We start from the raw sequence: 16,877 nt of genomic DNA on the forward strand, positions 1-16,877 counted from the left end.
ATAAACAGCTTGAAATCCAATTGTTCACCCGATATGGCTCCACGATGTACAATTGGATTTCAAGCTGTTTATCTGTGGGACACGGCTATTTATCCTGCATTATTTATTGTGTGTCACTACAATCCATGGAATAATTTGCTGTATGTGCCATCTATATGTGTGATGCATTAATGAGTCTCGAGAGATATATATATTACATGGTAGTTTATGTATGGGTTGTGGGACTGTTGGCTCTACCCTATCTTTTATAATGTGGAAGGTTATACTTGTCTAATATGTGAGATGTCTGTGCCCAAATTTATATATTATGATTTTCCACGATGTTATTGGATAATATGCTCTTTATCTCATGTAATGATGTTCTCCATGTTTTAGGTTATTAATTGTGCCCATGGTATGCGAATATTTCATTTCTTTTTACTTGCACTGAATCCATGTGTGGCCAGATGGGGAGGATGGTTGACCTGTACGCATGCACGTTGTGGCCCGGGGCCGCGACGCGGCTTCTGGCGTCTCTTCCGGTACGTTGCCATGGCGTCTCTGACGCCGGCTGCGTGCTGGTGACGTCGGCGCCGCTCCGCGTCCCTGGTTGCCATAACGGCGGATGCGTCACTTCCGGTCGACACCTCCTCATTTCCGGTCACGGCCTTTTTTAGCTTTCCGGCTCTGCTGTTTGTGACGCCCCCTGACGAAGGACGAGCTTCCGAAACGCGCGTCGGGGTACACGTGCGGTCTCCCTTGAGACCCCTCACCTACCACCGTTCATTTTGGTAACAACCACCGGTTTTATTACTGCCTGTCATTCTGAGCATGGTAGCAATTGTCACTCCTTCTGGCTATGGAGGATGAGGGCTAGAGAGATTTTTCTCTCAAATATTTCTTTATCTCCCTAATAAGGCCTGTCTGTAATATATAATATATGTAATGGTTATTATGAGGATGCCACACCACCACTTGGTGTTATATGCTGATAGTGACATCCTTTAGCCGTTATTATAGTGGCCTGTTTGACAATATGTTCATGTAATATCGTTGTCCTATTTCAATGTTTATGTATTTGGGCACATATATATTTGTTTATATCTAGTTATTGACTTCGCATGAATATGTGTATATACTATGTGATTAGGACTAGTGATAGGGAGTATAATGTCCCCATGGTATACTTTGGTGAGGAGAATGTTATGTCCTAGTTGGACTACATCATTTGTATGATCTAAGGAGATCTGCTGTGTTTTCCATGATGCGTGGATTAATTCTGTGCACTTTAGCATTGTTTGTCTAGGATCTGTTTGTATGTCCCAATAAAGATATATTATATATTTTTATATCGGATCTGTGGTCGTTTCTGAGTGGTTTTCCACTCCCCCCTAATTTCATAGTTGCTGTTAGCGACTGATCTATATTTAGGTCCAACATTTCAGTGGAGGCATCTAGGTATAATTTATTATGCCAGGAATATGTCCTCCTGTCTGAGTGTGTTTATGAGTATTTCTTTTTATGTATATTTTTCTGTGTTTTGCACAGGTGTAACTCATATAAAGATGGACTACAAGGCCAGAGAAATAACCTGGCTGGGACAGGTAGACCAGGTCTTTGGCAGTAATGGTGCTTGCAGTCAGCCGGTTGGTGATCTTGGATTCGAAAGTCTCTGTGATTCAGTACAGACTCTACTGTTGCGACGTACCAGGATCTGGTGGAGCCGTGCATTTTTACAGAAATATATTGCACGTAAGATGATTCCTAGAGGCCTGAGGATAAGAGTCACACCCACATTTGTGGTTGAGGATCAGTCTTTTATAAATGAGTGGGAGGAGGCATGTAACATTTGTTCTGGGAGTCTGATGCAGTTATTAATTGGGCTGAATACAAAGTTGATCAATGAATTGGACAATAAAATTGATTCCATCTTATCCGAGTTACGTGGAAATGGGTCAGAAGATCGTATCAAGGTATTTGAGAATGAATTGGAGAAGACGATAGATAATGCAGTTAAAAAAATTAGTGATTCACAGACTTCTAAAATCAATCGAGATACAAAGGACTATCAGTCCAATGGTGTATACCATTGGAAAAAAGTACCCACGAATGGGCGCCAGATTGTACGGGCCGTTTCGAATCAATCTGTGTCTTCATTGAGCAGCCAATCGGATACATCAGCTTCCTCAATGACAACCCGATCAGGAAATATTAATAAACGGGCTAGGAACCATGATTATCATCCCTATAAACGTTACAGGACTCGATACCATGAGAAGGATTATGATACGAATAAGGTAATTAATTTAAGCGAACATATCCTTTCGGATCTTGATTGTTCGTTATTATATAAGGGTTTATCATTCTCTCCATCCTCTGGTCCGGACATTTTTTCGATAGTGAAGGATTTACATGTCTTTGCACGTTCCCTGTTATTCAAGCGTTTTTTCTTTAATAATGATACACATAAACTTTTTCCCACAGAAGATGAACAGACCGCGTTAAGAATTTTGGAGGATCTGTCTGAAGAGCATACTACAATTGAAGGAGGTAAGATACCTCCTTCGATTAGACCGCGGTCTAGACGGTTTCCTCCACTGTCCAATTGCGGTCCAATAGACCTATTTGTCAAAGTTGTATCCAATGAACTTTCGGCAATGCCACGATTCATCCGCAATGATAATTTGAATAGAGAAGAGCGTGTCAGACTTAAGCAATTACGTGGTCTCTCTGATGTGGTAATCAAATCGGCGGACAAGGGGGGTAATATAGTGATATGGCCGAATGCAATGTATGAGAAGGAGGCGTTTCGCCAGTTACTGAATAACACCTGTTACAAAAAACTTACGTTTAACCCCTTGTCCGCCTTTGATACCCAACTCAGAGGGATTATATCTAGAGCTATTGAGGCAGAAATTATCACGAAAGAGCTGGGATCGGCCCTAGTGGTGAATGAGCCTACAGTAGCGACTTTCTATTTGCTCCCCAAAATCCATAAGGATATAAAATGTCCACCAGGAAGGCCGATAGTTTCAGGTCGGGGTAACTATCTTGAACATGTAGGCCGATGGATTGACTCAATATTACAACCATTAGTGGAGGTTCTGCCATCTTTTCTTAAAGATACTAATCAGTTATTGAGGAAGGTTGATGGGCTCTCTCTTGATAGAGATGCGTTACTAGTGACGGCTGACATAGAGTCACTGTATACTAGCATTCGGCATGCCGATGGTTTGAGAGCAGTGGAATTCTTTTTGGGTACTTCCAGTTTGCCGATGGGTCTTAAACGGTTTACTTTAGAGATTTTGGAATTTGCATTAACGCATAATTTTTTTACGTTTAAGGGGTCCTTCTTCCTACAGACCCAGGGGACAGCCATGGGAGCGGCCTATGCGCCTTCTTATGCTAATCTGTTCCTGGGTCTGTGGGAAAGGGACCTCTTCCAGTCAGATCTGCACGCGTCTGTGGACCGCGTCCTCCTGTGGACGCGGTACATAGACGACGTGTTTTTGATCTGGCAGGGTTCTGAATGTTTATTGGAGAATTTTTTTCAGCAGTTAAATGACAATACATTGAACATTAGGTTTACTTTTGTTCACGATGTGAACAAGATTGAATTTTTGGATGTTATTTTGAAGAGGGATGGCAGAGATATGATCCAGACTAACATCTTCAGAAAGCCCATTTCTACGAACTCTTTGTTGCATGCCTCCTCCTCTCACCCCAATCATATGATTAGTGCAGTGCCGATAGGACAATTTCTTCGTCTAAGGCGTATTTGTTCGACTGATGCTGACTATGAACAACAGGCTGATGATTTAATACAGCGTTTTAGAGAAAGGGGTTATAGTCATAGATCTATTAAAAAAGCATATAATCGTGCATAACATAGTACGCGTAATGCCTTATTGTACAAGAATGAAGACATCGCATCTAAATCAGACCAATTAAGATTTGTAACAACCTTTCATTCTCAGTCTGATAGAGTAAGTAAGATTTTGGAGAAGTCATGGCCGATTTTGTTAACCGATCCCATAATAGCCAAGATATTATCAAATAAACCTAGAATAGCGTACCGAAGGGCAAAGAATTTACGAGGGCACTTAATCAAAAGTCATTACGAGACTAAGCCACCATTGACATTTTTACGTGGTGGTGCCCAACGTAATGGGTGCTTCTCTTGCGGTCAATGTGTGGCTTGTGTTAACATCGATCGAAGTGAGAACTTCACGGATTCATCTGGCTCCAAAGTGTATAAAATTAAAAAGAGGATTACTTGCCAATCAAAATGTGTGATATATTATGCCACCTGTCCGTGCTCCCTGATCTATGTAGGATTGACTACACGTCAGTTAAAGGTTAGGGTCAGGGAGCACGTTCTAGGTATACAGGCTGCGGCAAGTGAAAATGATATATCAGTGCTTAGGACTTTACCAAAGCACTTTAAATTATATCACCAGTGTGATGGCAGGACCCTCAGAGTTAGAGGGATTGACCTATTAGATCCTGGTATTAGGGGAGGTAGAGTATCACAACGTCTGGCTCAAATTGAGGCTAGATGGATATGGACCCTGAATACGGTCCAGCCTAATGGGCTTAATGAATCTTTAAATTTTGCATCGTTTCTATGATCACCTCCTGTCTGTACTGTTAAGTGCATTGAATTGTTTCATGTGTACGTGGTTGTTTTTAGATTTATGTTGTTTTTATTGATGTTTTATTCATTATCTTTTCTCATACATTTTCATTATAGGCCACGTATTTAGTATTTAGTACAGCATTGGGTCAATTATTGGAGAACATCTGTAGTTGCATTTGAAGCTTGGGGCATTGGTCCAATACAGTCATGGGATACTGCATACCTTCATATCAGGACTGTACATCGTGGAGCCATATCGGGTGAACAATTGGATTTCAAGCTGTTTATCTGTGGGACACGGCTATTTATCCTGCATTATTTATTGTGTGTCACTACAATCCATGGAATAATTTGCTGTATGTGCCATCTATATGTGTGATGCATTAATGAGTCTCGAGAGAGATATATATATTACATGGTAGTTTATGTATGGGTTGTGGGACTGTTGGCTCTACCCTATCTTTTATAATGTGGAAGGTTATACTTGTCTAATATGTGAGATGTCTGTGCCCAAATTTATATATTATGATTTTCCACGATGTTATTGGATAATATGCTCTTTATCTCATGTAATGATGTTCTCCATGTTTTAGGTTATTAATTGTGCCCATGGTATGCGAATATTTCATTTCTTTTTACTTGCACTGAATCCATGTGTGGCCAGATGGGGAGGATGGTTGACCTGTACGCATGCGCGTTGTGGCCCGGGGCCGCGACGCGGCTTCTGGCGTCTCTTCCGGTACGTTGCCATGGCGTCTCTGACGCCGGCTGCGTGCTGGTGACGTCGGCGCCGCTCCGCGTCCCTGGTTGCCATAACGGCGGATGCGTCACTTCCGGTCGACACCTCCTCATTTCCAGTCACGGCCTTTTTTAGCTTTCCGGCTCTGCTGTTTGTGACGCCCCCTGACGAAGGACGAGCTTCCGAAACGCGCGTCGGGGTACACGTGCGGTCTCCCTTGAGACCCCTCACCTACCACCGTTCATTTTGGTAACAACCACCGGTTTTATTACTGCCTGTCATTCTGAGCATGGTAGCAATTGTCACTCCTTCTGGCTATGGAGGATGAGGGCTAGAGAGATTTTTCTCTCAAATATTTCTTTATCTCCCTAATAAGGCCTGTCTGTAATATATAATATATGTAATGGTTATTATGAGGATGCCACACCACCACTTGGTGTTATATGCTGATAGTGACATCCTTTAGCCGTTATTATAGTGGCCTGTTTGACAATATGTTCATGTAATATCGTTGTCCTATTTCAATGTTTATGTATATGGGCACATATATATTTGTTTATATCTAGTTATTGACTTCGCATGAATATGTGTATATACTATGTGATTAGGACTAGTGATAGGGAGTATAATGTCCCCATGGTATACTTTGGTGAGGAGAATGTTATGTCCTAGTTGGACTACATCATTTGTATGATCTAAGGAGATCTGCTGTGTTTTCCATGATGCGTGGATTAATTCTGTGCACTTTAGCATTGTTTGTCTAGGATCTGTTTGTATGTCCCAATAAAGATATATTATATATTTTTATATCGGATCTGTGGTCGTTTCTGAGTGGTTTTCCACTCCCCCCTAATTTCCCGGATCTATGCTGCCTGGCTACTGTGCTGTTGGACTACTGCCTGTAATGTAGGCGTCCATTGTGTTTTTAATTTTTTTTTGCTTCATTGTTGTTGGGTCTAGTTAAATTTTTCTTATCTGTTCTTTTCTAGTGTTTCCCTTGACTGCTGCCTGCTATTCCAACATGTCCTCCAGCGAAGACCAGAATGCTTCCCAGAGTGGACATGACAGTGATTACATAATCGCATTTGATATACTGATTGGTATGTATTGACTGACAATAGACATGTGGTAAATCATGTATTTTCTTTACAGGAACCTTCCAGTGGGGAAGAGCAGGAGCAGTCAAGTGGAAATGAAGCTTCCCAGGGTCGTCGGGCTCAAGTTTCAGAGGAAAGACGATGTGTAAGTAGTCTTTTCATAATCAGAGTTGTAAATGAATGTGGTTTCAGTTTTGTAGCATAAAAACTATATGACTTGTAATTTTTTTTCTTTTATCTATAGGTTCCACAACGTGAGGAAGGCAAACCCGTGATTGACAATGACAAGCTCATTACTTTTTTGTCAGAGCAAGTAGCGTTGTGAGACACCTGTGATCATTACCATTCCGACTCAGGATTGATTCGATGACTCTGGGAAGAAGTGGCCAGATCGCTGTTGGATGATTGGGACCATGCCACCCCACAAGACAAAAAGGATTTTTGTAAAGAATTGTGATGTGGTCTGATGCGTCTGGTTTCCTGTAAATGTAGGTGCCTTTTTTTTTACAATTTATTTATAACATTTTTTTATTCCCCATTCACAGTGAAGAGAGTAAAAGTCCACTGGCGTTCGATGAAGGATTGCTTCAACAAGGATATCAGAGAGGAGATTAGTGTTCGAAGTGGTGCTGCTCCAAAGGTCTCAAAATATTAATACCAACGTATGCTGTCTTTTCTGAGGCCTGTGGTTGCTCAGCAAACGTGAGTATCTTTTGTGTTGTGTTACTATTATCTAAGCTATTTTATTATTTTTAGTAATGTTTGTAATTTATTTTCCACACAGAACCAGGAGCAGCACCACACAGCCTGGATCATCCTCAGTTGGAGCGGTCCCCAATCGACCAGCCACCGAACAGTACCAATTATCCACCATGGATGGAGAAACCAGGCAGGCTTCACAGGCTGGGGATCAGGCAGCCGGTCCATCAGGTTTTCCCCTCTCCCAGCCCTCTGCCACTGGTTTTGTTGGGTCAGCTCGCAAGTGGCCGAGGGCCTGGGAGAGGTCAATCATACCTGAGTTTGTTCACTTAAGCTCGATCTTCCAGGATGGGAAGAAGGTGATTGGAGATAGACTGGACAGAGGGTTCACTCATGTGAACACACTTTTCCAGGAAGTCCACAAATGCCTTGACCGCCTGGAAGCCGACCTTCAGAGCCCAGTGAGACATTTATTTTCCCGCAATGGAGCGGGGCGTGTCGGAAAACCTGCCGCCTGACCTCCAGCTGTATGGAATGAAGGCCTGTCAGGCTGCTTACACCGAGGCCATGCAGCAATCCCAACTGCAGTCAAGATATCACCAGCTGCCACACATTTTGTTTCCTACACGGCAACAAGGGCCAGCACAGCACCAGTGGCAGAAGATGCCAGCACCACAAAGACTTGTATACCAGCAACTGATGACAGCGCAAGTGAACTATCCTCCGCCACCACCGCTGGACATTACGGCAGTTCCTACAGTTCCCAGCTACACCACGCTGCCGAGTGCAACACACCTTCAGCTTGCAGCACCCACCACGCTGCCGAGTGCAGCACTCCTGCAGCATGCAGCACCCAACACGGAGCAGAGTGCAGCCCCCCTGAAGCATGCAGCACCCATCACAATGCCGAGTGCAGCACCTCTGGAAATGGAAACCAAAAATCGCCGAGGCAATATGGAAAAAAAAAAGGGGGCCAACTCAGCACCCAAGACAAAAGCCAGGGAAAACAGGGAAAAGGAAATTTTTCGAAAAAAAAAAATTACCCTCCACCAACACCCTCTCAATATGTCTCTGTTTTCCAATCTGTCTACACCTTCCCTTGTGTCTCTCCCTTCCAATGTGTCTATCCCTTCCAATTTGTATCCCACTACTAATGTGTCTTCTTCCCTCAATGACCCAATCCTCCATTTTGTTGCTACTTCCCCTGTAACCACTTCCTCACGCACTCCTACCCAATCATCCCAGCCCGACACCCCCAAGGTCCACAATGTCATACCATCGAACAGACCCCGATCCTAAACCCCATTTTTATTTATTGTTTTCAAATTAATGTTTGTTAAATTAAAAATTGTTTTTATTTTTGTTATTAAAAAAGCTTGTGTTTTCACAATCACTGTGTTTATCTCTTTATTTGAAAACGCACACACGTATTGTATAATGGGTGTTACAGTGGAGGTGTTATTATTATTAAAGTCAGCAAACAATACAGGTACATTTACAAGAGGATTAAACCATGCCACATGTCCAATATCAGAAACAAAGTAAGCAGCAAAGTTATTCCTCATTTGGATAACTTCCAATGTAGTCCTCAGCGGGTAATTTTGGTAATCATGCAATGTGCTAGGTACTGGTTCCTCAAGTTCTAAGAGTTGTCGCTCTTTCACCAGGATGTAAGTGTGTAGAACAACACATGCTTTCACTACCTCATCAATTGTCTCAGTTTTCAGATTGATGGCTGTTCCAAAAATGCGCCATTTAGATGCCAGCAATCCAAAGGCACACTCCACAGTTATTCGTGCCCTTGTCAATCAGTAGTTGTAAATACTTTTTATGTGATTCAAGTCCCGACTCAAGTATGGTTTTATGAGATTGGCACACATTTAAAACGCCTCATCCCCAACCACTACAAACGGCATTGGCTGTCCTTCAGTGTTCGGAAGAGGTTGTGGAGTTGGAAAATTGAAATTATTCCCATACAAACGTTGGCCCATGTCAGAGTCTTTGACAGTCTGTGAGCCATTTCCTCATCCAAATGAGCCAACGTTCACGGCGACAAATCAACAGTAAGCATCTGCAATCGCCATGAGAACAATTGAAAAGTATTTTTTGTAATTGAAATACTCAGATCCACTTCCAGCAGCCTTCAGAATCCGAATGTGTTTGTCGTTCACAGCCCCCAAACAGTTTGGAAAATTACAAATGTCCTGGAATTTTGCAGCATTTTCCAGCCAGAGTTCAGTTGTGGGTTGGGGGAGGAATTCATCACGCAGAAAGTCACATAAAGCACGGTGTCTGCAACTATCCCAGAAAGGGTGGACACTCCAATCCGGAATTGAAAATGTAGAGATCTTAAGGTCTCTCTGATAGCCAGGAATCTGCGGACAGAAAATGGGAAAAAAAAAAAAAGTAGATGGCTTTAACAACAATAATAATAATGACATGTGTTTCTTTTCCAAAATTTGGTACCTCAGGGTCACCAACAAACGTTCCTCAGCAGGTATTGCTTGACGTAGTTGTGTGTCCTGCCTGGTGATAGATCCTCAGACACGTTGCAGCAAGTCATTGAAGCTTTGTTCCGACATCCTTGTGTAGTCGTTAAACTTCTCCGGGTTTTCACGAACTTCTCCGGGTTTTCACGAATAGTAGGCTCCACGTCTCTCACGGACTTCAATGATGGGGTGTTGCCAATAGCGACGACGACGTCTTCTCCATCTTTCTCTTCTTCACAAGCCACAGCAAAGGCAAGAGCCAATTTCAATGCCAAATCGAGATTACGACAGACGCTCTCCATGCCAAGATCCATCTTTAAGCTGTATACAGCAGCAAAAAACGAGGATTTCATCTGTGCAGGGTTTATATATAAAGATACCATGAGACACGCCCATTGTTTGTGGCTTGTGTTAAGGAAATTCTACTGGAAAAGCATTGTACGCATACCAAAATTCCCCTGCAAATACTGAATGCATGCACAAAAAAGAATACAAATGCATGCACATGCAGCATTTTTTTGGCGTCATGCGCAAGCTGATGTTTATAAAAAAACGCAGCGTAAGCATACGTTTAAATGTGTTTTGGTATGCGTTTGCGCATGCAGATGAAATGCTGCGCACACATACGCTAATGTAAATCCAGCCTAACACAGTGGTGACCTGTCAAGACTTTCCTGTTTGGTGACACTGAAGGTGTCAAAACCCCTGGCTTTGGGCAGAGGGGGGATATGTGACAGCAAAGTACTGGAGGGGAGATATGTATCACTGAGATTGTTAGCTTCAGTGATATGAACCTAGGAAAATGCTCCAGCACACTGAGAGGGGTTGATCGGCCATGTTTAGGGTTAGCTTGAGTGAACAGCTGTAGAGTGGGTGGGAGGTTATTCACCATATCTCCACCCTAGGGTGGAGTCCAGAGGATAGATTCACAGCCTTCTGGCTCATTCAGTGATGGTTGTGCTTGGAGGTGCAAGCTCCAGAACTGTGTTTTCATGATAAGGTGAGCTAAAACTTTTGTTATTTGTTCCTGAGCGAGCGGATTCCTGCAGAAACACGGACTGTGCCATACGTTATGTTTTTGCTTTCCCGCTAGGCCAGAAAGGCCGTGTTTGTTTTGCTAACGCTGCACTGGTTTATGTAGTACCTTTAATAAATCAGAGGAAAATTTAAAGTGATAGTATTCCTGTGTCTATCTCTATGGGCAGCCGAGTGAGCTGATCTACCACAATATATAACTTTCATCGCCTGATATTCGATATAAAGATGAACATTTTATGGGAGTGGAGAGCAGTGAATATTCATTTCTCTTTAATAGTGGACAAGCTGTTAGCCACAGTCGCCGGCTTCCTGCAGCTGCTGGGCTCTGAAGTGAGTATTCCGGCAGCTGTCCATTGCTTGTCAGCAGTGCATGACGTCACTGCCATGTGCTACTTACAAGCATAAATCAGTTACTGGCATCAGAATAGGACGCTGTAAGGGAGCGCAGGGAAGATAAATGTTTTTCTGAAGGGGGGCCATGCATACCAGGATGGGGATGAGGAGGCCATGTATACCAGGATAGGGATGAGGGTGCCATGCATACCAGGCTTATACACGAGTCAATACGTTTTCCCTGATTTTTGTGGTCAAATTAGGTGCCTCGGCTTATATTCAAGTCAGCTTATACTCGAGCACATACCGTACTTTAAGACTGCAGTAAAGTTACATAGATTATGATGAAGGCAAATACTGTACATTATCTTCAAATGCTGTTCCCAAACCACTGAAGCTCTAACTTTAATGGTAAGTAATTAAGAAAATTACCTGTTTGATTGAGATCTACCCAGTTCCAATGTTGCTTTTAAGTTCTTTAGATGATCAAGCTGAAAATAAGAAGCAAATTAGTAGTTATTATGAACGAGATAAACACATGGACTAAGGAACAATAACCTAAAATAATTAACAAATACAGTATTTAAGCAGCTTACTTTAGTGTTTTAGAGACTTTATAGGAATTTTTAAAGTCATCAGGTTTTTGCCACCTAATCTGAGGGCAGAATAATGTAGAGATTGAAACCCTAATTCCAGCGATGCGTCACTTACTAGGCTGCTTGCTGTAGTTTTTTCACTAGAGGACTAGTAAACCTGCTGCCATGTAGTCCTCCATATTTATGAGCTCTGTATAACCCCACTCCAGTGACTGAATGGCAGACACATAAAGCTGCCAATCAGTGGTGGGGGCAGAGTTAAATAGAGCTCAGCATTCAGATAACTGTTAGATTTGCAGTAGATAAAACAGTAATTTTATAAAAAATACAGAATTCAGCTTAGTAAGTGACACATTACTGTAATCAGGGTCTCTGCCTTTACATCTTACTGCTTTCAGATGGGATAGCAAAGACCTGGTGACAGATTTCCTTTAAACACATTGCCTACTACTAGACATCCACTTATTAATGATTCTAGGGTAGTGAATAAAAACTAATACTCTACTTCTAGACCTGTGCTGCTACTCCGAAATCAAATCTTAGTTCCCGCTGATGTCCTGGGATCAACACTTGGCAATGGCAATTCATCAGCATTGCCAACCAGTCAGCGGCTGCAGTGTTCATATTTCGTCCGAGGGGAACTGATCAGCTACCTGACCAGTGCAGCCAATCACAGAGTATAAAGTCAGTGATTGGTTGCAGCAGTTATGTGAATAGTGGATGAAATATTGTTACGATATAGCCACAGCGCTGGAATGTTTGGAGATGGAATAGCAGCCACAGTACACCTAAAAGATCAAAGATCTGTGGTGAACTCACTGAGCTGAACTGCGGTGAACTCAGTGACATTTTCTCATGGTGATGAGGTCATTGCAGTTGAGCCAGTCCTGGGAACATGGCTCGATGAGGTCACTGCTGCTCAGTGATACTAAGCTCTCAGCAGCTCATTCACCAGTGGATCTCAGCCTGTATGGTCGCATCTTGGCACCGACCAGGTTGAAAACTATTAATCCCCATTCATTACGGCATGGGACAGAACAACGGAGAGGTGAGGGATACTGTAGCTTTTTTTAATTTTTTTTATTAAAGGAGATAAGGGATTCTGTGGAATGGGTGCAAGGTGAGTATAACTGCGTTGGTTATTTTTAAATAAAAATGGAAAAGTGTGCTTTTTTTCATTTCAAATAAGACTTTAAGCTTGCTGTGTGTTTATTTACCATATTACGATAGGATTAGTAATAGATAGGTGTCTTATAGATGCCTCTCCATTACTAAGTCATGGGTTTGATGTAACCAGACAATACAAAGGCGACGTCAACCCCACAAATATGAACCCCACTTTGCTACCGCTACGGGGCAAGTGGGAAGAGCCGCACAAAGTGCCATAATTGGCACATCTAATAGATGTGCCTTTTCTGGTCCGCTGCAGGCAGCTATTTTTAGTCTGGGGAGGCCAATATCCATGGCCCCTTACCAGTCTGAGGATACCAGCCCCCAGCTGTCTACTTTAGCGAGGCTGGTTGTCAAAAATGGGGGAGACCCCATGCCTTTTTTTTATTATTTATTTAAGTAATTTTAAAAAACATTGTGGGGATTCCTCTAACCTTGATAACCAGCCTTGCTAATGCTGACAGTTGAGGATTTGAGCCCCCAGCTGTGAGTTTTGCATGGCTTGTTACCAAAAATACAGGGAGACCCATGCCGTTTTATTTATTTATAGCGCAGGCGGCGATTGATGAATACTACCATCAGCCGCCGACTGCTGCTGCTGTTATCACATGAATATAACTCTCATCATTCTCTTCTGCTTGTGCTGATCGCTGGCAGAGCAGGGGAGAATGAGGAGAGCCCTCTTCAGCACCAGGCGCCAAGGAACAGCACTAAGAGTACCGTTGCTGCTGAGGCACCAGTGTGTGTGGTACTGATGCGGCACATGGTTGCCACACATGTGCGGAAGTATTACACACACGTACACTGATATCAGGAAGTGTGAAACCAGCCTTAATAGAAGACGTCATTGTGCTTATATGTGTGTATATGTATGTGTAGCATCATGCCTCTGTGCTGTGTGTGTACATCACAGTTTGTCAGTAAAAGTGAACGTGTTTTATAACAAATACAAATATTTAGGGCAAACTTACTAAATCTTTAAATAGGAAGTGGCACCTATGCAGGCAATACATGGAAAATAGACATTTTTGCACTGTTTTTAAGGTTTTTGTTGCTGTTTTTTTGTTTTTAAATTGCAGCCTACTCTGTGTGTGTTTTTCACTAAAAAAGTAATGCAGTCTAAATCAAGTTTCATAGATTATACAAGAAAGCATCCAGCCCAATCATGTGTCTAAGAAAAATGAGTTAAATAGTTAACAGGTGGGAGCACCAACAGGCAATTTTTTACTGGATACCATTCAGCCTAAGGCCAGGGTTATACTTGCGAGTGTGATGCGAGAAACTCATGTGAGTCTCTCGCATCAGTACCCGGCACTGCCGCCGGCACTCGGAACTGGAGTATGCGAGTGCATGTAGTTCTATGCAGCCGCACACTCCGGTCCCGAGTGCCCACAACAGGTATTGACGCAAGAGAATCTTGAGAGACATGCACGAGTTTCTCGCATCACACTCGCAAGTGTGACCCCGGTCTAAGGCTGGCACCGATGTTGAGCAAAGTAGAAAGATAAAGAAGAATAAATTGTTAACAGCCTTACCTGTTTATACGTCTGTTTGATCTTCCCATGGTCGTCCCTTATTTCATGACTCTTCACTATGGAATCATCTTTGGTGTCTTGCTGCAGAGACTTTTCTTTTACATCTGAGATCATCATGTCAAAAACTGAGGGAGATTTCCTTCCATTTCCACTTGACTCTTTGTTTTCACTAAAATCTTCTTCTCTGACCTGCAGATCTAGAGTGATACAATATATTATGTACATGATGCCTTTAGTTTTGGTTACAATAAATTTACAGTTACTGATTGTAGAAATTACATCATTTCCATTTGTATTGACTTGTTTTTGGATTTTTACTACATGACTTGTTATATGCACAATATAGATTAAGATGGGCAGAGATAACCTATCCTGAAATGGGGAGCCAGCAAAGCTCTTCTGGCTCTGATAATTTTCAGTGAGGGTAGTTTCAAACAGAGTATCTTTTTTATGTTTTGGCACTTTTATATAATAAAAACTATTTTATAGGAAAAATAATTGTTTTTGCATCACTTTATTCTGACAGCTATAACTTTTTTATTTTTTCGCTGATGTCGCTGTATTGTGGCCCGTTTTTTGCCGTTCAAGATGACGTTTTCAGCAGTTCCATGTTTATTTATATTTGTCTTTTTGACTGCATGTTATTTCACTTTTTGTTTGGTGGTATGATGATAAAGCTTTGCTTTTTGCCTTTTTTTCTATGGTGCTCACTAAAATGGTTAACTTGCGGGACAGTTTTATAGGACGCGTCGTTACAGACGCGGCGATACCACATATATGTACATTTATTGTTTAGATTTTCTTTATTCAAATATTTATTTAGTGATAGAATAAATATTGTTTTTTTATTTTTTTTTTTATATTTTTACAATTATTAAAAAAAATTTTTTTTACTTCATTCTAATTTTTAAACTTTGTCCCACTATGGGATTCTCATTTTTTGCAGGCTGATCGCTTGAATAGCATGCAGATGAAGCAGTATCTGCCTGCTACAGAAGCAGTCAGCGCTGCAATCCCTGCACACTGACACAGACTTCCTGATCATGCACTGTGCACGACAGGAAGTTTCTCAGCTCTGGTAACACAATCGGGTTACCAGTCATCTGCCTGCTCCCGAAACGCTGCAATCTTGTTTAATCGCAGTGTTCCGGGGTTAAAGTGCCGGGAGTGCTCCTGGCACTTAGTGTCGGGTGTCAGCTGTGAGAATCAGGGCACATGGATGGAACAGTACGTCTGATGGCAGAAAGGGGTTAATACACTTTATAGTGGAAAATGTCAGAAAATGAAGAATTAAATTTTTACTTCAGTAAGTCTCTGTGAAGAGGTCCCACGATGGTAATTCTGTAACAGTGAAGTGTAACTCGTCCTCACCCAAAGTAATCAAGCCATTCCATGCACAGAGGTAAATATATTCCGACACCATGTATAATCAGAGCACAATATCATCCAGAAAGAACCTGTCACACACCGGCATTGTTCTGTCATAATATCATCTACCAGGCACAGCATGATTAATGAAATCAAATAGACCTGGATGTTTCCTGCACGTCCCCTTCTAGTTATGAGGCTCATCTGCACATTCTTATCTAATGAGAAGGAGATCAGGCAGATTGCTATCTTATTTTTCTGTTGCTGACGCATAAACTAATGGTTGCTGAGCCAAACTTACACGGTTCTCAGTAATATGCTGAAAAATGGTGTCAAAGATCAAAGATGTGATGGAACATTTGTAATGTGATGAATGGGATCTTCAATTGTCGCTAATACTCAGGACATTTCCCTCAGGCTCCAGGAAATAGATTACAATTCAAAAGAAAATATTACAGATGAGCGAACGGATTGGCTGTACCGTGATCTAACGACCACATTAGTAGTCGGTGGCCACCGGATGACAACCCTGCGCAACGTCTCCTACAGGGGCATCTCTGGTTCCTCATCTGATTGTAGAAGCAGCACGTTGTCATGTGTCCAGAATGTCATCACAACAACGTCACATTAGGCCTTCAAATGAGAAGAGATGCCAGCAGGAAGGAGGCGCTTCTCATCTGGTAGCCATGAAATACTGTTGTGGCCAATGTACCAGTCTTGCGAATCAGTAGATATATAATGATTGTTAATGTTATCCATGTTTAGGCTGCCATAATTCCAGGGTTCAGCATGTGTAAAAATAAGTGCAAGCAGGGTTTACAGTACATAAAATACATCTTAGGATCTTTTCAGATGCTCAAAATTTATCCATTTGGTAACTGAAGCAACCGGAAGCAGTGGGATCATGGTAACAATCATTGGAAGAAAAATTTCTGCCGGCTGCACTGTTTCTTCAGTTCTAAAACTGAAATCAAATGGAAACCAGACAGACCCTATCAAATTGGGAATAAATTTCACTTGTCTGTTTATAACATGGAACAGACATACGGAAACCCCAACACAGACATGTGAACAGAGCCTAACCATACACAGATACAGAATACTAAACGTGACTGAATGAGTGATCAAAATGTTATAGAGGGAGAGCGTGTCATGGCTATGAAGGTTTACAACCTAGAAACAAAGAGCAACAAGG

The 16,877-nt window shown here is 42.1% G+C and overlaps 1 protein-coding gene and 1 long non-coding RNA gene across 3 annotated transcripts in view; both read right to left on the minus strand.

Annotated features, from left to right (window-relative positions):
- MAP9 (microtubule associated protein 9) overlaps nt 1-16,877 on the minus strand; it is a 207,139-nt gene that overhangs the window by 118,274 nt on the left and 71,988 nt on the right. For both annotated transcript variants that reach the window (XM_073576427.1, XM_073576428.1), the window contains exons 7-8: nt 14,315-14,511; nt 11,446-11,504 (exon numbers count right to left, since the gene is read on the minus strand). In XM_073576427.1, coding sequence (XP_073432528.1) covers nt 11,446-11,504; nt 14,315-14,511 — 256 coding nt within the window. The remainder of the gene's footprint in view (nt 1-11,445; nt 11,505-14,314; nt 14,512-16,877) is intronic.
- On the minus strand, nt 8,535-9,993 carry LOC141089459 (uncharacterized). Its single transcript, XR_012232297.1, has 2 exons — nt 9,620-9,993; nt 8,535-9,528 (listed from the first exon to the last, which is right to left on the minus strand). It is a non-coding gene; the product is annotated as an uncharacterized lncRNA (long non-coding RNA).

The sequence above is a fragment of the Dendrobates tinctorius genome, unplaced genomic scaffold, assembly GCF_039654945.1.
Source record: "Dendrobates tinctorius isolate UK_male_01 unplaced genomic scaffold, ASM3965494v1 ptg000008l, whole genome shotgun sequence".
NCBI lineage: Eukaryota > Metazoa > Chordata > Amphibia > Anura > Dendrobatidae > Dendrobates > Dendrobates tinctorius.